Source organism: Eucyclogobius newberryi, unplaced genomic scaffold (assembly GCF_026437365.1).
Source record: "Eucyclogobius newberryi isolate DKJ021-1_F unplaced genomic scaffold, fEucNew1.0.hap1 SCAF_18, whole genome shotgun sequence".
NCBI lineage: Eukaryota > Metazoa > Chordata > Actinopteri > Gobiiformes > Gobiidae > Eucyclogobius > Eucyclogobius newberryi.
The window spans coordinates 31,253,936-31,277,607 of record NW_027315812.1 but is presented as its reverse complement, the minus strand read 5'-3'; the positions used below and the strand labels follow the sequence as shown (position 1 = coordinate 31,277,607).

The 23,672-nt window shown below is 44.3% G+C and overlaps 1 protein-coding gene across 2 annotated transcripts in view; it reads left to right on the top strand.

The window, feature by feature from the left end:
• The first annotated feature begins 16,223 nt into the window (after positions 1-16,223).
• Positions 16,224-23,672, top strand: part of snx7 (sorting nexin 7) — a 30,903-nt gene continuing 23,454 nt past the window's right edge. The window contains exons 1-3 of one of the 2 annotated variants that reach the window (XM_072451220.1): positions 16,224-16,350; positions 19,731-19,913; positions 21,856-21,966. In XM_072451220.1, the coding sequence (XP_072307321.1) occupies positions 16,246-16,350; positions 19,731-19,913; positions 21,856-21,966 (399 nt within the window). In that variant the 5' untranslated portion in view covers positions 16,224-16,245. Of the gene's footprint in view, positions 16,369-19,730; positions 19,914-21,855; positions 21,967-23,672 lie in introns of both variants that reach the window. The other variant, XM_072451219.1, reaches the window with a different exon arrangement.

Here is a 23,672-nt window from a genome sequence, read left to right as displayed (position 1 = left end):
GCAGTTTTAAGTGGAATAGCCATAGCCTCGGCAAAAAAGAAAGAGGGAGAAAAAGCTAAATGATCTGCAAGAAATACTAAAATTGCTAGAGGTAGATCATGCCAAGAAGGGGAGTCCTCAAAAGCTACAGGGAATTCAAAAGAAAAGAGGAGAAATGAATGACCTGACCTCTTTACCAAAGATATTATGAGAGTGGATCAAAATCATCAACATTTTTATCCTGGAAACTTAGAAAAAAAACAACTGAAAGAAATGTTTTTGAAATAAGGGAGAGCCAAAGTAATGCAATCTTAACCAAACAAGACCACATTCAATCAGCATTTGAATCCTTCTGTAAAAAACGTAAATAGTGCTTGGAGGGCAGTAGTTTAGGCTTTTGTTTGTTTTTTATGAGAAACGACGCTGCCTTTTTCATGTCTTGTGTTTCATATTGGTTTAAAGCGGATTGACTTTTTGAGCTTTTAACCATGTTCTAAAGTTGTTATGTCATCAAAAACATACCTGGAGTAGAATTTAGCTTCATTGACACTTGTTTGATGAATTCTGGTTAGAAAGCATAAAAAACACTCCTCGACAACTGACCTTTTCTCCATCTGCGACGTTTTTTTTGTCCATAAATCATCTGCAGACTTCTTCTCCATTGTATCAAGACTAGCTCTCCACCCAGTTACATATGTCACCAAAGATATGTCAAACAAAAACATTTAACATCCTTATGTAAATCAAATCAAATCAAATCAATTTATTTTTGTAAGGCCCAAAATCACAACAACAGTTGCCTCTGAGGGCCACAGGGAGAAATGAATCAACAATGTCGACGATATGTATACGTATGTAGACGATGCTTGGGACTTCCTATACACTGAGCTCATCGGTGTCGTAGACAAACATGGACCACAATTAGGTTAGTTACGGTCAAAGGAACGCACTTATCTTGTGTAAATGGCAACTTTATTAATACGTACATAGTTCCCTCGTGATTATGAAAAAATTTACTATTTTAGAAATCCAAGACAATTGTGGAAACAAATAATGACCTACTTGGAAAATCTGGTAGGACAATGATCCAACATGAAAAAACACTACAACCTACTACAAAGGCTGAGCAAAATAATATGTCTGTTTGCCGTAACCCGACCGACCCGGTGTGAAACTTGCCGACTGAAATTCTTTTATCAGAATTTTCTTGAAAAAACGTCATATTCTTTTATTTTTCAATTATTTCACCGACTCACCGACCGGACTTCCCTAAACCACCGTGTCAAATATATTTATCACTCTTTTTATCCTATCTTGCATCCTTATAGCAAAGAAAACGCACTGCGCAACGCATGTGCGTCTTCATAGGCAGTCCCCCACATGCATCTGTAACGAAACAGACCGCAGGTAGATGACGACAAATTGCCTTCAACAAGTTGCAGTGCCTGTTGTTGTTGTTGTTGTTGTTGTTTTATGGCGGTTGACATCCGAGTGTTGCATTACCGCCAGACTTTATTCCTTAGACTTTGTGTTGCAGTGCCTCTGTCGGTGCCACTGAAGTGTCCATAGGACATGCCATGCTCTGTCAGGGTGTTTTACGCAATGCATTCTGGGATTGACACACGCCCAGTAGCGTCATCACAGCCCAGTAGCGTCATCACAACAAACATGTCCCCCGCATGTTCCCCCCGCTCGCCTTCGCTACCAAAATAAAGGATAGCGGCATACAAAAGGTCGATTGAAATGTCTTAAATCGTGAGATTTAGTCTCCTGATCGGGTTGATAGAGACGTTTTCCGTCATTGACTGTTGTAGCCTGACCCCTGGTGGTCACTCCGACTCAAAAAATGCCAAAATTTAGTTCTTTTTTTAGCCATCCATCCATCCATTTTCTACCGCTTGGTCCCTTTCGGGGTCACGGGTGACTGGAGCCTATCCCAGTGACTTCGGGCCTTAGGCGGGGTACACCCTGGACAGTGGCCAACTTGTCGCAGGGTCAACAAAGCCTTTTTAGCCTTCAAAGTAAAAAAAATACGAATTTGCCTACCGACCGAGCCACTTGAAAAATGTTGACTCGGGTTACAGCAAACAGACAATTTATTTGGTGCAGCCTAATGCTGATGCTTTTAGTTTGCATTTTTCCCAAACACCTCAAGAAACTTCTTTTCCACCTCTTTTCTGTGATCCGTCCTGGTCATGTCCAAAGAACAATAGGTTCTAATAATAATAATATAATGAGAAGAAGCACTATTCCCTTAATAGTGGTCCAGGACCAGATCGTATCAAAAGTATGTTTAATTAACTAGGAGCCCATATCGTCTCACCCCCTTTGGCTGCACTTTTTCATTTATCTTTTGCTACTTGTGAAGTTCACACTGGAAATGTGCGAAAGTTATTCCATTGCATAAAGCTGGGGACCCTGAAAATATGACTAACTACAGACCCATTTCTACCATCAATAGCATGTTGAAGGTTTTTGAGAATTATTTTTATTCAACAATCAAATTACTGATAAAGAATGGTCATCACCATGCCAGTCTGGGTTCAGAAAACATTTTTCTACCACTACAACCCTTCTCAAATTGACAAATGACGTGTTCTCTAGTTTTGATAATAGTATGTCTATTGGCACAATTTTCATTGATCTCGCTATAGCTTTCAACTAGATAATATTTTAGTTCTGAACAAACGGTATAAAATTGTTCTGTCTAAATCAGCTCTACAATGGTTCAACTCTAACATGAACTTGTCCTTTGGAGGCAGCTGTAGACGAAGGCAAGGTTTAGTCGCTTTCTTTTTTCTACATTCATCAATGACCTTCCGAGTAGCTGCACTGACTGTATGCAGATAACAGTTATTTATTGTTCTAAACCAAACATTTCCGACATTTCCAATTCTCCTCAGTTCAGCACTGGCCCTTGGCTCTTAAGCTACTCTTCAAAAAATCAGCTTTGTCAGCTCAAAAAAATGTCTTAGATCAGTCTCCTGTTAAATTTGCAGAACAGTTAAAGTACCTTGACCTTTGGCTGGATTCAGGACTCTCTTTTACTACTCATTTACATTATAGTGCAAATAAGCGCAACTACTCCCCAAAAATATTGTACTAATCTATTGACTGCTTTAACTTTACAATCAGAAAAATAATTATGTCTCAACTACAATTTGAATACTGATATTTAATACAAAAATACTACATCCTCTTGTCTCCAACTTCTCAATATTGTCTGTAATAGCCTGTGCAGATTCATCATTTGCTGCTCTTAAAGGACTCCTCCTGTAATCTTCGTCAAACTAATCACCTCTACTTTCACACTCCCAGAATAAAAAAAAAGGAATGGGTAAACATGCATTTCAATATAAAGCTTTGACTGACTGGAACCGCCTCCTAATCACCATCCGCTCCCTGACCTCCCTCCCACTGGTTAATAATCCTCTTCTAGTGTGGCCCTGCACCTGACTGTTGCAAAAGCACTAATTAAAAAAAAACATATGAAAGAAAAATATCTGGTTTGTTTGTTAATTTTATTTTTAAATATGATTTTTTTTGTAACACATCCAGATGAATGCGCACTCAATATCTGCCAGTCGTTCCAAGTGGATTTGTCGGAATGAGTCCCATGTTTTCACAGCAAATCCATATCAATATTTTCATGTCTCATGGTCATCTCCATCCTCGCTCCACGCCGTCGTCACACCTGCCCACAAACACCTCATCTGCCTCCATTTGGCCAAATCCATTCCACCAAGGCGGCCTGCATAATAGTCTATTTACCAGCGCATTACCATTATGTGAGCTTGTAAGCTGCGGATAAAAACAATACAATGCTTCAGGGCTGGGAGGGGGAAGCAGGAAGCTCTTCTGGCCCACACGAATGCTAATTAGACACCACTGCTTTTTGACGCTAAATTGATTTTTAATTGTTGAGCCGCAGCATTCATCCAGGTGGCAGAGACGACCGTGTGTTCTCAGCGTGCCTGTCTGCCGGGCTTAAGTGCAGTGAGCTGCTTGCCATGGTTAACGGCAATTTCCCGAAACAGAGCGATTGGTGGGCATTACGGGCGGATGGGAGAGGGAAGCCAGTGCACGAGCCTCAGAATTGGACCATAATTGTCAGTAATGCTTTTCTACTTTAGTCATTTGGGAGCATGGAGCCAGCCAAACAGCTAGCCCTGGTGACTTCCATTTGGGTTGATTTCGGCTTGTGTGAATTAGGGTGTGGCGGTGTACCGAGGTGGTCCAGGCAGCTAATGCACTGAAAAAGCAGTTTGTTGGTGGTTCTGATCAGGTTTGGTTTAGTGAGGGCTGGAGGGCTAAACAGCTGGAGAAGGCTGTGTGATTGTAGTGTATTTGAGTGACACATTTAGAGGTGGAAAGAGACTAAACAGAAAGCTCAACACAAAAGGTCAAAGTAGAGTGTGGCAGTAATAGTAGTAGAAAATTGTTGTAGAAAATGGGTAGTATTAACTTTCTCTTTGACTAGGTTTCAACATGGAAACACGCAAATGCGCAAAATGACTGAACTTTATGCCTTCATAACTGCTGTTTTAGTCCTTCCTTAAACAGGTGTTGTCATGATGCTAAAATTATAAATGCAAAAAGGATAAATACACAATACCAATTTCAATACCATCATGAGAAAACATCAAATTATATTTTTTAGGACTATTTAATGCAAATTTCAACACAAAAATACATGATAGTACTTTCTTTAAAGATGCACTATGTAACCTTTCTGGTACCTGCTTGTCTCCATCTATCCATCTTGCATTTAGTTCATTCAGGTTCATTATTTTCCATTATGATGACATTTTATTGTGCTGCTGCGGAGGTATAGAATCTTGAAATATTTAATTAATGTCGGTGTGACCAGTTAAAAAGGTAAAAGGTGTGTTTTTTTTTCTTTAAACAAATAACTGCTTTCTTTTTGTATTATAATCATAACCAAAGATAATTCATTCATTTATTTGCCAATACGGACGTAATATATTTATTTAAGGAGTGATTTATTAATCCACTTAGAACTTTATAGATTTGTTGCATTATTATGTACATTATATAAACATGTTGATGTATTCTTTCAGATTAAGGTTCCAATGTCTGGATACAAATTTACAAAAACAATTTCTCATTCTGGCAACCCCATTTGACCAATGGTTAAGCTGCTGTATAGACTTACACAGTGATTCCTGATGGATGATACAGTGAAGGAAAATAACATCCTGCTCAAGGTTTTCCTCTTTCACTTGTCCCGGATTCTTTTCAGCAGCCCAAAGTTTTTCCTGTTAAATTTGGTGATCCATTTGACGTGACATTGGCATGTTTTTACAGAAAGGCTAGTTGGGAAAAGCTTAACAGAGAAGAAGAGGGGGACGCCAAAAATGTCAAAAAGCGCTATCTCTTGGGGAAAGGTAAAATGAACGGCCGACCGCAGTGAGTTTGAATCCCGACCGACATTTACTGCATGTCCACCCTTCTCTCTCCCTTCATTCTTTCATCTCCTGTCTAAAGCCTTGTTCACACCACGGCGTCAAATTCCCGCCCGACGTAGGAGTTGGACGCCTGTACATTTGCAGGCAGACACGCGTCCGAGGTGTCTAGCGGTGGACAGAGCAGTGGAGGAGTTGTGCTGTGTTGCTTTTCTCTAGGTGTAATGGCGGACCAGGTTGAGAGAGTGGCTTTGGTGTATTAACTTTACAAAGTCCAAAAATGGAGGCAATCGGCTCCAAGGCTTGTCTGGGACCCGCATATACTTCAGAGGTGAGCAGTGTTTAGTCAATTGGACCTACAGTATGGGGGACCTGCAGTGTGGGGTCGCCCCAGGGCACCGTCCTTGCGTCGTCGTCAGAGAACTTCTGCAGGACACAACTGTCCGTGTCGTGTCTGAAGTCTGCAGTGTAAAGGGTGAAGAGAAAGGGCGCGAGGACAGTGCCCTGGGGCGCCCCCACACTGCAGGTCCGAGTGTCAGACACACAGTCCGGGCTCTCACAAACTGGGGTCGGTCTGTGAGGTAGTCCAGGATCCACTCTGCCAGGTCATACTCCACACCAGCCGTCTCCAGCGTGTCCCTCAGGAGCAGCGGCTGGATGGTGTTGAAGGCGCTGGAGAGATCAAAAAACAGAATCCTCACAGCACTGCCAGGCTTCTTCAGGTGAAAGAGAGTGGTGCAGCATAGATGACGGCAAAAAACTAAAGAAAATCTCATAATTACGGAAATTATCTCGTTATTACGAGATATATATATATATATATATATATATATATATATATATATATATATATATATATATATATATATATATATATATATATATATATATTTAAATGAATACAATGAGCTTCCATAGTATTTAGGTTTAGTTTTCCATAAAAATGTACCTTTTCTCGAATATAAAAAAGACCTTGATGAATGGACTCTGATCCTATGCTTAAGTCAAAGTCAAAGGATTGGATCTATAAATATGTATGTTTTGCCCAGATTTCTCAATTTATTCCACTCTTCCAATCTATAGCCCCAACAGACTGTTCTATGAATAGAATAAATCAATCGCAAGATATGTATGGCAAATCCGATTTAAAACTATAACTATCAAAAGGAAAAAGACGTTCGGCTTTACCTTGTCTGAAAAACTACTTTATGTCAGCGTAAATCATAGGGTTGATGTGCTCAATGAGTGTAATGCAATGCCAGAAGTTCCTGTCCAGGCCTTATTGGTAGATGACAAATGGAGAATCCCTGGGTAAAATACCTCGAGAGAGTAAATCAAAACATATAAACTAAACAAAGATGTCACAATCTTATCACTAGAAATCTCAAGGTGTGTTGGAATTTGACATCTAATTACTCCAGTTATTTTGCTCTTTCAGGTTCCTTAGGCTCTTGAATTTGCGGTTATGTGGAGCGATGGTCACGTTATAAGCTGCGCGGCTCCAGACGTGGAACCAGGAAGTGCGGAGGCTGGCGGAAAGTGTATATTTATCATCGTAGGTCTGAAAGAAGTCCCCCTTTGACTTCGGCCCGCTAGAGGCCGGCCGCGGTCTGGTCTCTGATGTCTGTCTGTGTGGATGTGCGCGCGGAAGCGCCGCACAGAGCGCACAGAGCGCACGGCGCACATGCCGATGCCTTAGCGGGAACTGTGGTGCGAGCTGAGGCCATACAGCAGCCGGTTGAATGAGGGGAAGAAGCGAGAAGCAGAGCGCATGGGTCTCGTTGCTGTGGAGTATAGGCCATTTTGCCGTGAGTGTTCGCGGCGGAGAACGGACCTGCATTGGCAAATCCTCTGGAAAGTGTGGCTACTGGAGACACAACCAACTTAAAGTTCAGACTGGGAACAGGTCAGAATCTGATAGAAAACGGCTGATGATTTTTGTTCAAGCGAATGCTCTGGCTGACGGCAGAGAGGACAAGAGATGTTGTGGCCTTATAAATAGGGCTTCTGGGTAATTAGGTGTGGTTAAGAGTGGGGCGTGGTTACAGGAGGAGTAGAGGTTGAGGCATGGTCCTGAACCAGTGACGTGCGGTGAGGTTCAGGGCTAGTGAGGCACCAACTCTTTCAGAGTCAGATTTACAAACGCAAATGAACCCTAAAGAGCTCCTTAAACAGGTCGTTCTGGACCAAAAAGAGGAGAAGCTGCAGGAGACTTGCATTCCTTCCTCACCGTTTGTGTGTTATGCAGTCCCACTAGATCCGCCCTTAGTCTCACAAAGTCAAAAAATCTTGCATATTTTGACAGGTTCTGCAGTTTTGTGTCATCAAAATGTTGGGACATTTCACAAAATTTTGTGCAATTTTGTGCACTAAAGTTTAAACCAAGGAAAGCTAGCTCACCAAAATGATCAAACCTGACTTTAATCTGATCATTGATGAACCATTGCCATCTTTGACTGATATAACTCATCCCAAAACAAACTAGACTGAGTAATCTATAAGTTTAAAAAGTTTGAACACGAAGACATTTTGGGGCAAGCGGGAGTCAATCCCATGACCTCTTGACCTTCAGGCCGCGTCGCTAGCCACTAGACTAAGTCTAAATGCATGCAGCATTTTTAGAGATATCACTGTGTCTGAAGAAACCTGTTCAACTCCGGTGTAGGTCTTTCTATAGTTATAACCTCTTACTTTGATTAAAAATACATATTTGCGAAACGTTTTAACTTGGAAATGTAATCGTCCGGATTCTACATACGAAATAATAACGAAGAAGATAGTGAAACCTGTCCACACACGGCCGGGCTCAGGAGCGCCCTCTTCCATGAGGCACAAGTACTGTTGCCTCGCTGCGGTTTTATAATGAATCTGTGAGCCTAAAACACGATTCAGAAATACATGCACGTTCGCATGGAGCGAACCCCAGGAACGCAGGCTGTCATGCACCGCTATCATAGCTCCGGATATATCACAAGTTTATTGTGTTCTGAGCATGCTGTAGAATAAACATCAGTTTTATTTAGGCGCGTAGACCCTTACAAATCATAATGTCAGAAATTCGGACTAGTGAACCTTCGGACTTGTGAACCTTGGGACCAGTGGACTTGAATCCGTCATGTTTGATCCGTCTCCTTGCGCTACTAACACCAGCCCAGCTCTACTTAAATTGTCGTTAGCTCTAGAGTATCTTTATTTGGGTTATCTCATGTTTTAGAACTACTTTTCCACAGAACTACCAGAGTTTTGGCACCATTGCAGTAGAATTACACACAAACAAACATTGAGCTATTGATTTCAACGCATTTCAAACTGACCTCTCACTTCTCAGCAAGCAGTTATGATAGTGATTAGATGGATGGATCACAGAACAAGTCTGGCAATGATTTATTGAGATACAAATCAGCAGAAAAATTCTTAGAGCCACGTCACAGATTGAGACAATTTCAGTTGTCGAGGAGATTCACGGTCGGAATAATTCTTACTAGGATTCATCAAAATAGTGCGAATGAAGCTAAATGCAATTTTGCATAATATTTGTCCTTTACGTGATTCTGTCATCCTTTTTATTTAAAATGTATCCAACAACAATAGTAAAATAATTGATTACATGTTATTTTAACAAATGAATAACTTTAAACTTAAAGGTTGAATAGAGGAGTTTTTGCCGATTTGAAAAATCAGCGACTGTTAGTCCCTCCTGTTCTTTCCAAGAGGCCGCCTACCATCAAACCTCGTGCATGAGCATGCAAAAGCCCCACTGCTCCAAGTGCGTTTGTTTATTAGCGCAACGGATCGCATCATCTCTCGTCTTCGCAGATTTCCGTCTCTTCTGAACCAGCTCAAACACAGTCTTTCTCTGTCGTCCCTCACTCATTTTTGTACTTCGCGGTCCGAAGTGTGGAGCTACACTGTAGGAACTCACTGCTAGCTTTCGCTAAACACACACCGGCATATCAAGCACGCATGCGCAGCCAGGGGAACGTGCTGCTATCCTGGGAACGAGGCTGCAGGTGTGCAGTAGAACACAGGGAATGATTGACATGAAGGAGAACTACTCAGCTGTCCACAATGGGCAATGCATATTTAACAGCCGGGTCAAATCATTCTTGGTAAAACAAGCCCAAATTTACAACCAGCCACTTCTCCACCCCTTTCCTCCCACCCCCTTCCTCCCACCCCCTTCCTCCCACCCGCTCCTCCCAAGAAAGAGCAGGCGGGCTTTATTTTGAAAAATCAATCAGACAGACAAACTGTTCTGAAATGGCACAGAGATAATGTGATAGTGTGGCGCGGTAGCGGTGACCTTTAAGCGCGGCACAAGTTACATCCTGCCCCCCAAATCCTAACCTTTGTGGAGCCATTACTGCAGACTCCATCTGCAGCATCTGTGCATATGGAGATACGTGAATGCGCCAAAACACGGGTGGAACGGAGGCAGGGAACGCATAAATATGGAGCAATTAGCGTATCAAAATGCTGATGTCTTGTCTATTCTGTTTGTTGTTTGACTAATGTATATATTTTTTTAAACTGGTGTTTTATAGTTTAACACGGTGATAACGAAACAAAGAGGACACATTTGTTTTTGTTGAATAAATTGTCCAATTTTCCCAACGATCCTCACATGTTGCTTATAATGTATATTAGTCTCTCCATGGTGTGTATTTCTTCCACAATGTACTGCAGTTGTTAAGTGTAGGTGGGTCAAGCCTTTCCCTGTTGAATGTCCCAAGTACAGTGGCTTGATAAATCATTCATACCCTGGATCTTTTCCACATTTTGTCATGTCATGACCACAAACTTCAACAAATGTTACTGGCATTTTTTGTGAAAGAGTGCTGAAGTATCCAGGCGCCCGGAATCATTACTTTGTGGAACCGCTTTTGCTGCAGTCACAGCTGAAAGTCTTTTGGAGTATATCTCTACCAGCATTGCGCACCTACAGAGTCAAGTTTTTGCCCATTCTGCTTTACAAAATAGCTCAAGCTCAGTCAGGTTTGATGGAGAGCTTTTGTGAACAGCAAATTTTCAGATCTTCGATTGGATTTAGGTCTAGACTTCAGGGTCTGGACCTACAACACATATTTTGCAGATGCTAAAATGTTTTCTTCCAAAATTGCTCTGTATTTGGCTCCATCCATCTTCCCATCTTCTGAGCCGCTTCGCTGTCCCTGCTGAAGAACAGCAGCCCCAAAGCCTCCTGACAGAGGGCGCTCCTGAGCCTCCTGACAGAGGACGCTCCTGAGCCTCCTGACAGAGGGCTCTCCTGAGCTCCTGACAGAGGGCGCTCCTGAGCCTCCTGAGCTCCTGACAGAGGGCGCTCCTGAGCTCCTGACAGAGGGCGCTCCTGAGCCTCCTGACAGAGGGCGCTCCTGAGCTCCTGACAGAGGGCGCTCCTGAGCCTCCTGACAGAGGACGCTCCTGAGCTCCTGACAGAGGGCGCTCCTGAGCCCTGAGCCTCCTGAGCCTCCTGACAGAGGGCGCTCCTGAGCTCCTGACAGAGGGCTCTCCTGAGCTCCTGACAGAGGGCTCTCCTGAGCCTCCTGACAGAGGGCTCTCCTGAGCTCCTGACAGAGGGCGCTCCTGAGCTCCTGACAGAGGGCTCTCCTGAGCTCCTGACAGAGGGCTCTCCTGAGCTCCTGACAGAGGGCTCTCCTGAGCTCCTGACAGAGGGCTCTCCTGAGCTCCTGACAGAGGGCGCTCCTGAGCCCGTGGACTCTTGAATCGTCTTCATTGTTTAACTTGTTTATTTCTTATTTTACAATCCGGCTTATCAAAATGTAAAGGTCAGAAACTTTTATTTATTTTGGCTTGAAATAGGCTCAATTGAAATTAATTTTGACCTTCTATAAAATATGTGTCATATATATAAAATAACTCATTGTCTATTGTCAATTAAATTATGTTTAAGGTGCTCTTTTAGGTTCATTCGCATTTGTAAATGTGACTCTGAAAGAGTCAATGCCTCACTAACCTTCAACCTCACCACACGTCACTGGTTACACATGACTTTTGCCTCCATTCTGCAGTTGTGTTAAAGGGTCTATATGAATATGTTGATTGTTTCTATACAGCAAAAAATATATATACATTTCCCAACTGGATGAGGCTGAAACATCCAACCAACCAACCATACATACATGCATCTGACACTACCAAACCTTGTACACTGTTGATTATTTGGAGAGTGCAGGCCAGGGCATTTACATGCACACACAAAGACCTGAACCTCCTGCATTCTGTGTCTGAGCCGTTTTGAATTGCAAAATACCAAAAGTGGAACGACAGGCAATGCATTGTTTGTAAATGCTACAGCACATTCAGAGAAAAAAGATCATGAAGAATGACAGTAAATAATGAGCGTGCGCGTGTGTGAGCGTGCACGTGCGGTATGGATTATGGGCTGTCCAGGTTGTCCGGGGTAACGCTGATGTGCTGGTGAAACATTGACAATATTATCTGACTGTAACATGTGGATGGAGGGAGACTTATTGACAATATTGATGTAGATTTGGCATAGTTAGTCCATCATTTGGACTAACTATGTCCATTATTGAGTTTATTTATGTACTCTATCTTCCCACCATAAACCATAATAGAAAAACGTGTTCTGTTTTTATCTTCTACAAATATAAATGATCGTAGCATATGCTCATGTATCTGTCCCCCATAAGCACTCCAATCAAATGTCTTGAGAGAGGATAAATGACCTCACAAGTTCACCCAACTCCTTTTGAGCACCACTCTATTGTATCTTTTCATTGCTTTTGGAATGCATTGTTTACAGTTCTTTAAACTGATATTGCTCAAATAAAAATAAATGTATTATTTTTTTAAATGGTGAAACTTACATCACTGTTGCAGAACAAAGCCAAAAGGTTGGGATGGAATGTGAACCATCACGAGACAGCAACACTCTGTTACGACCCGCCCCTGGGGAAACAGCTGATGATAGAAATGTATTTGAATGTCTTTTCTATGCCTTTTATATCAATCTGGGACGGGACTTGGAAATGAGCACTGGCTATAAACTTTGTATGCATTGCAACGGCCACAAGCTTTGTTTTGTATCTATGTATGATGCTTTGTCCCTTTCAAATAAATACATTATAACAACACAGAGGACAATTAAGTCTTTCTTATCTCAGCAAATGGCTCCAAGGACTTGCTACCTTTAAGGAAGTAGTAACTTAATTCTGCAGCCAAAATGTCTTTGTTCTTCAGTTGGGACCTGCTCCTGGTCCCATCAGGGCCTCTGCCCTTCAGACTGGCTCTTTCTAACCATTGGTAGGATTTCGTGATATCAGCCACTTCAGTTATGTTCCGGTGGTACATCCCATGTAGGAGCCTTGTCCTTGATGTACTTATGGATCTTGGACGTTTCATCCTGGAGATATATACATACCTGAATATTACCTGTAGGAGCTTGGTCAATTGAATTGTTCTGCTCCACGGAGGAGGAAAGGTGGTGACAGCGCAAAATGCTCCACCGCTGACAGACAACGCTTCTTACCTTTTACGCACAGACTCGCAGCGCGCCGGGACAACGAGCATGATGCACTTGTAGACTTTCGCAGCTCTTGATTCACGCACGTTTCTTTTGTAAAAGGCCTTGACCGACTGCGATCGCGGCGCAGAGCTGAATCCAAACGCAGAGACATCCAACAACTGTACCAGCGCTGCGGAAGAAAGTCAAACTATTCCGTGCAAGTGAGCCTACCCTCAGCGTTTTAATGTGGGGAGTCAACCACACGGTAAATATACTCTGAAATGCACGATGCAAAAACCACAATCTTTTTTTTTCAAGCTGGTGGAATCTTTTTGGCAAGCATGGCGACCCAGTAACTGAGACTGGAGTAACTGAGGCTGGAGTAACTGAGACTGGAGTAACTGGAGCTGGAGTAACTGAGGCTGGAGTAACTGAGACTGGAGTAACTGGAGCTGGAGTAACCGAGACTGGAGTAACTGAGGCTGGAGTAATGAGGCTGGAGTAACTGGAGCTGGAGTAACTGTAGCAGGAGTAACTGAGACTGGAGTAACTGAGGCTGAAGTAATGAGGCTGGAGTAACTGGAGCTGGAGTAACTGGAGCTGGAGTAACTGGAGCTGGAGTAACTGGAGCTGGAGTAACTGTAGCAGGAGTAACTGAGACTGGAGTAACTGAGACTGGAGTAACTGAGGCTGGAGTAACTGAGGCTGGAGTAACTGGAGCAGGAGTAACTGAGGCTGGAGTAACTGGAGCTGGAGTAACTGGAGCTGGAGTAACTGAGACTGGAGTACCTGAGACTGGAGTAACTGAGGCTGGAGTAACTGAGGCAGGAGTAACTGGAGCTGGAGTAACTGAGAGTGGAGTACCTGAGACTGGAGTAACTGGAACTGGAGTAACTGGAGCTGGAGTAACTGAGACTGGAGTACCTGAGACTAGAGTAACTGGAGTTGGAGTAACTGAGACTGGAGTAACTGAGGCTGGAGTAACTGAGACTGGAGTAACTGAGGCTGAAGTAACTGGAACTGGAGTACCTGAGGCTGAAGTAACTGGAGCTGGAGTACCTGAGACTGGAGCAACTGAGGCTGGAGTAACTGAGACTGGAGTAACTGGAGCTGGAGTACCTGAGACTGGAGCAACTGAGGCTGGAGTAACTAAGACTGGAGTAACTGGAGCTGGAGTACCTGAGACTGGAGCAACTGAGGCTGGAGTAACTGAGACTGGAGTAACTGGAGCTGGAGTAAATGAGACTGGAGTAACTGAGGCTGGAGTAACTGAGACTGGAGTAACTGGAGCTGGAGTACCTGAGACTGGAGTAACTGAGGCTGGAGTAACTGGAGCTGGAGTAAATGAGACTGGAGTAACTGAGGCTGGAGTAACTGAGACTGGAGTAACTGGAGCTGGAGTACCTGAGACTGGAGTAACTGAGGCTGGAGTAACTGGAGCTGGAGTAACTGAGACTGGAGTAACTGGAGCTGGAGTACCTGAGACTGGAGTAACTGAGGCTGGAGTAACTGAGACTGGAGTACCTGAGACTGGAGTACCTGGAGCTGGAGTAACTGAGGCTGGAGTAACTGGAGCTGGAGTAAATGAGACTGGAGTAACTGAGGCTGGAGTAACAGGAGCTGGAGTAACTGAGACTGGAGTAACTGGAGCTGGAGTACCTGAGACTGGAGCAACTGAGGCTGGAGTAACTAAGACTGGAGTAACTGGAGCTGGAGTACCTGAGACTGGAGCAACTGAGGCTGGAGTAACTGAGACTGGAGTAACTGGAGCTGGAGTAAATGAGACTGGAGTAACTGAGGCTGGAGTAACTGAGACTGGAGTAACTGGAGCTGGAGTACCTGAGACTGGAGTAACTGAGGCTGGAGTAACTGGAGCTGGAGTAAATGAGACTGGAGTAACTGAGGCTGGAGTAACTGAGACTGGAGTAACTGGAGCTGGAGTACCTGAGACTGGAGTAACTGAGGCTGGAGTAACTGGAGCTGGAGTAACTGAGACTGGAGTAACTGGAGCTGGAGTACCTGAGACTGGAGTAACTGAGGCTGGAGTAACTGAGACTGGAGTACCTGAGACTGGAGTACCTGGAGCTGGAGTAACTGAGGCTGGAGTAACTGGAGCTGGAGTAACTGAGGCTGGAGTAACTGAGACTGGAGTAACTGAGACTGGAGTAACTGAGGCTGGAGTAACAGGAGCTGGAGTACCTGAGACTGGAGTAACTGAGGCTGGAGTAACTGGAGCTGGAGTAACTGGAGCTGGAGTAACTGAGGCTGGAGTAACTGGAGCTGGAGTAACTGAGGCTGGAGTAACTGGAGCTGGAGTAACTGAGACTGGAGTAACTGAGACTGGAGTAACTGGAGCTGGAGTAACTGAGGCTGGAGTAACTGGAGCTGGAGTAACTGGAGCTGGAGTAACTGAGGCTGGAGTAACTGGAGCTGGAGTAACTGGAGCTGGAGTAAATGAGACTGGAGTAACTGAGGCTGGAGTAACTGAGACTGGAGTAACTGGAGCTGGAGTACCTGAGACTGGAGTAACTGAGGCTGGAGTAACTGGAGCTGGAGTAAATGAGACTGGAGTAACTGAGGCTGGAGTAACAGGAGCTGGAGTAACTGAGACTGGAGTAACTGGAGCTGGAGTACCTGAGACTGGAGTAACTGAGGCTGGAGTAACTGAGACTGGAGTACCTGAGACTGGAGTACCTGGAGCTGGAGTAACTGAGGCTGGAGTAACTGGAGCTGGAGTAACTGAGGCTGGAGTAACTGAGACTGGAGTAACTGAGACTGGAGTAACTGAGGCTGGAGTAACAGGAGCTGGAGTACCTGAGACTGGAGTAACTGAGGCTGGAGTAACTGGAGCTGGAGTAACTGGAGCTGGAGTAACTGAGGCTGGAGTAACTGGAGCTGGAGTAACTGAGGCTGGAGTAACTGGAGCTGGAGTAACTGAGACTGGAGTAACTGAGACTGGAGTAACTGGAGCTGGAGTAACTGAGGCTGGAGTAACTGGAGCTGGAGTAACTGGAGCTGGAGTAACTGAGGCTGGAGTAACTGGAGCTGGAGTAACTGGAGCTGGAGTAACTGAGGCTGGAGTAACTGGAGCTGGAGTAACTGAGGCTGGAGTAACTGGAGCTGGAGTAACTGAGGCTGGAGTAACTGGAGCTGGAGTACCTGAGACTGAAGTAACGGCCCTTGTCGTCTCGCCGTCCACACTCCGGAGCAGCAGAGGGCGCTCACGGCCCTGTGGAGTCGCTGTGGAGTCGCGGTGCAGCGCGTGGGGGACGCGTCAGAGCGCACCGTTTCCGTCCCGCTTGCCTCCTCTCCTGCCGCTGCCGCTGCGATCCGCGGGGCGCTCTGATTCCCATGGCCGCACACGGGACCGTCACCCTCGGGTCCAACACCCCCGCGGACATGTCTACGCCTGTGCTGGACCTGGACGAGGACGAGGATCTGGAAGTTTTCTCCAAGGTACGCGTCCTGAGAGAAGTGACCAAAGTGCGCGCGCGCCTACGTGGACACGTCCAAACTTCTCACAGTAAATGTACAATGTCCCGCTGGAAACACGGGAGGGAAAAGAGCAGTTTAAAGCCGTTTTGTGGTGGTTATTCCTCGTGTTCTCCGGGCACTCCTTCTTTACACTGGTGGAACTGTGGACATGTGACCGCTGAAGTGAAGAGGAGGAAGTGTCCGGTCACATCATGGAACAAACATGGATCTATTCTATTATCATAGGTAGAAGGGACTCTTCCAAGGCCATGAACCGAAGATATTTTGATTAAGTAAACTAAAAGTCAGTTTGTGTAACGGGGAAAGGAAAAGCTGCACTTCCTCATGGCATTCATCTAATTCACTTGGATTTGGTACATCAGAAAAACATTGAAAAGGGTCAGATTTGCTATTGATTTACACCATCAGGGTCAATAAGTCAATTATTCCAAAAAACAAGTGATATATTTAGGTTTTAGGAGTGTTAAACTGAGGCAAAAGTGTCACATTTCAGCCAAAAATTGCTGTGCAGGGGAGCGATCACCTGTGCGGGTACAACCATCAGGAGAGCGGTCACCTGTGCGGATACAACCATCAGGGGAGCGGTCACCTGTGTGGATACAACCATCAGGGGAGCGGTCACCTGTGTGGATACAACCATCAGGGGAGCGGTCACCTGTGTGGATACAACCATCAGGGGAGCGGTCACCTGTGCGGATACAACCATCAGGGGAGCGGTCACCTGTGCGGATACAACCATCAGGGGAGCGGTCACCTGTGTGGATACAACCATCAGGGGAGCGGTCACCTGTGTGGATACAACCATCAGGGGAGCGGTCACCTGTGTGGATACAACCATCAGGGGAGCGGTCACCTGTGTGGATACAACCATCAGGGGATACAACCATCAGGGGAGCGGTCACCTGTGCGGATACAACCGTCAGGGGAGCGGTCACCTGTGTGGATACAACCGTCAGGGGAGCGGTCACCTGTGCGGATACAACCATCAGGGGAGCGGTCACCTGTGCGGATACAACCATCAGGGGAGCAGTCACCTGTGTGGATACAACCGTCAGGGGAGCAGTCAGTGTTACTGGATCCACATCATATTATTTTCTGAGATGTCTAAAAGTTAGTGAAGGGGTTTTTCTGACCCGATGTGAACCTCCCGGAGCAGAACCTCCCCTTGACTGGACAAGCAATATTGTGACCGCTAAAAAAAACACACTTCGCCTTGATCAATTTTCATGTTTGTTGAATTCGATCACAAATCTTCTGTAGTTAATGGTTCATTTGAAACATTAGGGTGACAAATGATCTTATATGTATATTTTCAGCATTTCCTTGAAGTAAATTTTCAAAACTTTCTCCTACTTTTATATTGACGTGAATCATCATGGGCGTGGTTTAGGTAGTGATTGACAGTTGTAGCATAATTTCAATTGATGGTTTTGGTTTGTGTTGTGAGAGGAGCAATTTCTGTAAAAGTTGTCAGACCCAGCCCAGCAGAAGACTGTCACAGCACTCCTGCAGGACTGGAGTGGCATTGCACCTCTATACAAGAAATAGTTCTTTGTGATTTCCATTTCATAAGGCCTGCCCTAACCTTTTACTGAAGAGTCAAGTCTAGGGCTGGAGGGCAATTTTTCCACAGATACTCTAAAATGCATCTTCATCAGGCATCCCAAAAAAATATGCCTGTTTGCCGTAACCCAACCGACTTGGTAAAAAAATAGCCGACTGAAAAAAAAAACTATCAGCAACTTTGTCAAAGTGATGCCAAATATTTGTGTTTGTCTTATATCTCGCCGACTCATCGACTGTTTTTCAAAAAAGCGCTGTGTTGAATAATTTTGTATCACTGGAACTCGCTAGAAATATTTTAAAGCCGTAAATGTCGCGACAACAAATCGAGAAATGTAACCAACAGGAACGTCTCATTGAATGTTAAATTAGAATCATGACGCTTGGCGGTCACTGCGGGTCACTGGCAGAATAAATTAAAATGGCGACGACAACAACATGTGTGTTCAGTGTGTCGGTGACAGATCGGTCGAAGCGATGAAACAGAGTGAGAATTAAGAATAAGTTGATGGTTTTAAGACAGACTGATGCGTGGCGTGATGTGCTAGTGGACTTGGAGGTGAAAAAGATGATATTGATCGCTATTTTGTGACGCTGAGTGCTAACCGAGCGTCCGAGAATTCAAACAAAGTGGAGTTGAACCAACAAAATTTGGTTGCAATGGGATTTGACTTGGGCTTTAAATATGCAGCATTTGTCATATGATGACCAAGACGTTGAGAATGAGGATTCTACTAGAGGAAAATGCCATGACGTTGATGTGTATTTTGTTTTATTGTTCCCTGGATGTAAAGTTGATTTACTGTAAAAATTGACAAAAAATAAAATAATTTGTCCTGTCCAAAAATAGTTAATTGGCTGGACTTATTATTTTTTTTGTTTTGTAAATTTACGGTAGCATTCCTTCTGATAAATGATAATATTAACCTAATTTCATTGGCAAATTATCATAAAATGGGTGGATTTTATATCCGAATTTGGAATTTTTTATGCCTTCAAAGAAAAAAATTAAAGAGAGAAATTACCTACCGACCCACTTGAAAAATGGTGGGTCAGGTTACAGCAAACATACAATTTATTTGGGGCAGCCTCAGGAGGTCCCAGGAGGCAGGGCCTACTCAGAGTAGGATAAATATCGGAGTTCCCGGTCTTGATTTGCAGATTGAGAATGACCCTCGGTCGAGTGTTGAAACATTTTGTTTTTTCCGAGTTCAGATGACTACAACTGAATCTTTTTCTACAATGAACAGTTCGCCCTGAATGTGTGTCATTCAGCTTTTCATAATTCATGTGCAATACTCATGTGCAATGCTGTGACATAATTTCGATCATCCTTTGTGCAATATTTTCTGTCAATATAACAGCTAAGTGTTGTTATTATTATCATTATAATTATTATGTGATCTGTTTTTATTATTATACTTCTGAGCCTAATCTGTGTTGCAACACTGGCATTTCCCCATTGTGGGACAAATAAAGTTTTTATCTTATATCTAGGTACTGGATAAACATACATTCTTGGTACAAATAACATGTATACTGTTCAATCAATGTTTCATTGTATTTTTACCTGTGCGTCGTCATCCTCAGGTGCCCGCTGCAGTCAGAGGACAGCTGCATGAAAAGCAGGGTTTAAAGTATGACTTTAAACGCATTTTCTGGTAGAACCACCACACACTTATTAAGCCAGCCAGTGTTAAGGCTCTTGGATATAAACATTTTAACAAAAGGTTATAATGTCATGTCTTAACTTGGATCACTGCTCTGTGCTGTTTCAGAACATGTCTCTGCCCACCTCGCCAAGCTCAATGACCAATCAGTATCATCTGGACCAGGATCCTGAGGAGAAACTGGAGGATATCCAAGAGGAGGGTGAGCGAGACCTGTTCATCACTGTGGACAACCCTGAGAGTCAAGTGACCGCCATCGAGACCTTCATCATGTACAGAGTGCTCACCCGGGTAAGACCACTGACCACCATGACACTCATGATTATGTAGCTACCTTCATCTTGCTATTATTTGTCGTTTGTGTATACCTTGGGCTACTGCGAGTTCAGGGTCTTTTGTTTCAACTCAGCCTTGTTCAGTCCAGGGACCCCAATACCCCTATTTGAACCAAGTCTGTAATGGAATTTTGTGAATGATAAAGTGATGTTCAATTTAATAATCACTTTATTTTTTTCATAATTGCTTGGGGGCCCCTAACTTTGAAAAGTTAGGGGCCCCCAAGCAATTTCAAGGGGGGGGCCACAAGCGCGCGCGGCATCGCGGCGTCATAAGAACAAGATAAATGTGTTGTTTTAAACCTGGTTATTAGCATGTAAAACAATTTAAAGTACTTTTATCTGTTATTTGATATGAAGAGCACACATACTGAATCATATAAACCAGAGATCATGATCTTTAAAACTGTTTAATTCAATATAATAATATTTCTTAGATACAAAATAAATACTGTTTACAGCATTTGACACAAGGAGATCTTGTGGAATATATGAAATCACAGCCTACAAAAGAAACCACTAACATAATATACATTTGCCCCAAAAATTAGACCGGGCATTTCCAAGGACATGTGAACGCAACACGAACGCAGCGGCCAATCAGATGCCCGCTTTCATCGATACTATGTCACGGAGACCGCTCTGCCAATGAGAAGCGAGAAGACGTGCGAAGTGGGCATGTCTGTCAAAACGAAACTTAAGCGATGAAAATGCCCCGAATATGGCCAAATTACTAGTTAAATCTTGATTTTTTTTTCGAGGAGGGGCCCCCTCCTATTTCAAACCGCCGGCCCGCCGGAGATTCAACTGCTTGCAGGCCCCGGGCCCCCGTCTAATTCATAGCCTGTCATGGCTAACCTTAACCCTAACCTTAACCCTAACTTAACCTTAACCCGGCGCGGTCTAAAACGGCGCGGTCAAATAGCGCAGCAGTTTCAGGAGCCGCGGCACAAAATAACATGGCAGTTTCGGCGGCGCACTGCGGCTCTGTAGACACTCCCTCAAATTAAACCCAAGATGAGCTCTATAGCTCAGTGTTTCTGTATCCTCACCTGCTTCATCAGAATTCATATTTCATACCACATATATATACATGTAGAATTCTCATACATTTGTCACGAGTTATGCCGTGCCGGACGCCGAAAGCGTTAGGGATGGTATCAGTCTGGGTTGGCGTGCTCACTCTGCTTTTGGATGCCCACTCGAGATCAATGTGTCCTGCAATTCACATTAGTTCTCGCTGCGTTCTTCATCGACGCTCGAGCCGAGTGATCCACCGCTTAGAGTTGTTCAGGTTTGGTTTTCACTTTGGGAGCAACAAACTCGGAGACGGGCTGTGCCGGGCTTACAACGAGTCGAGCTCCCTGGGCTGAGGGGAGGCTCTAAGGCAGGGTTCAGGAAAACGTGTCCGTCATTGAAAGCCAATGGGACCATTCAATGGAAGAGCTAGAGTTCATGGATTTGCTTCAAACTTACATATAATCTGAGTGAAATTTTAGTCAGGTATCCATGGTCCAGCTGTTCCTTTGGTCACAAACATTGGACTGTTTTATGTATATGTACTGTATATATATATGTATATATACAAAACCGCAGTGTAAAGATTTGATGTAATTACTTGTTTCCATTTAAATAAGATGTTCTTCTGTAGTTTATCACCACTTTGGGCTCTGTCTGTTTTTCCGCCTCTTTAGCTCGTCTGTGCATGTTTCAGCCCAAAGGTCTGAACCATCTCATTCACAGCACACAGAACCAGAGCTTGGTCCAGAGCAAGACCACTTCAAAGGTCTGGACCAAAGGACCAGCTCTTTAGTCACACCTGACTTCTGTTTGGTCTTTTTGATATGATATAAATGTGGTTCAGCTATGACTTGAGCTGTGTTCTCCTCTTTGTGCAGACCACACGGGGGGACTTTGACTCCAGCGAGGTGGAGGTCCGAAGAAGATACCAGGAGTTCTCATGGCTCCGGAGCAGACTGGAGGAGAGCCACCCCACACTCATCATCCCTGTGAGTCACACTGCTTGAACTGCCCCTGCTGCTGGACTTTGCTCATGTTCCTTAATGTTCCAAAACTCTTAATGCTTGTTGCCGGTTATTCGTCCAGTTTTATTAAAAAGTTCCTGTGAATGTTTTTATAGCCTTCATGTCCCATGGGACAGGTTTCAGCTGCAGAATGCTGAAAAAAGATAAACTATATGTGAATTCCCAACATGAGGAACGTTAACTTACTCTAGATAACTTACAAAAATGTTTGGCATTACTGATCCCTCGCTATAACGCGGTTCACTTTTCACGGTCTCGCTGCTTCACGGATTTGCATCATGCATTGTGTTCTGCATTCTGATTGGCTAAACAGTCTCTCTGCGTCTTCTCTACCTGTGTGTCAATAACGTTATGGATTAATATGTACACGTACGTAAAACCGCTTGCCAAATTGAAGTTTGCGAGGCCGGTGAGAGCGGTGCGCGTGTGAGCTTCAATGTTTTATGGAGTATTTCATTGTATAATAACTGTAAAAAAATATAGGTTTCTACTTCACGGATTTCGCCTATCGCGGGTTCTTTTTGGAACGTAACCCCCGCGATAAACGAGGGGTCACTGTATAGGTTATTTGAGTATTTGTGTTTCACGCAAATACACAACTCAATAAATTAACCAATGAAGTGTGTTCCAATGGGTCTGCTTTCAGATTCAGATGGCGCCTCCTGTCCCCGTGCTTGATTAAATATTGCCACCTGTTTTGTTATTTTGTCATAACTTTTGTAGATAGTTTGGTAAAAAAAAGTGTTTCTGAATTGAATTTTGAACCAGTAGCTAGCCTATAGCTTTGGAATAGTGCACTCCCAGTCACTCTCGGTCACTCACAGTCACTACACTGTCACTCACAGTCACTACACAGTCACTCACAGTCACTCACAGTCACTCACAGTCACTCACAGTCACTACACAGTCACTACACAGTCCCTACACAGTCACTACACAGTCACTCACGGTCACTACACAGTCACTCACAGTCACTCAGTCACTACACAGTCACTACACAGTCACTACACAGTCACTCACAGTCACTCACAGTCACTCAGTCACTCACAGTCACTCAGTCACTCACAGTCACTCAGTCACTCAGTCACACAGTCACTCACAGTCACTCACAGTCACTCACAGTCACTCACAGTCACTCACAGTCACTCACAGTCACTCCCTCACTCCCAGTCACTCAGTCACTCCCAGTCACTACACAGTCACTCCCAGTCACTCCCAGTCACTCCCAGTCACTCCCAGTCACTACACAGTCACTACACAGCCACTACACAGTCACTCACGGTCACTCACGGTCACTCACGGTCACTCACGGTCACTCACGGTCACTCACGGTCACTCCCAGTCACTACACAGTCACTCAGTCACTCACAGTCACTCACAGTCACTCAGTCACTACACAGTCACTACACAGTCACTCACAGTCACTCACAGTCACTCACAGTCACTCACAGTCACTCACACTCACTCTCTCACTCACAGTCACTCAGTCACTCACTACACAGTCACTCACAGTCACTCAGTCACTCACTACACAGTCACTCACAGTCACTCACAGTCACTCACAGTCACTCACAGTCACACACAGTCACTACACAGTCACTACACAGTCACTCCACAGTCACTCCCAGTCACTCCACAGTCACTACACAGTCACTACACAGTCACTACAC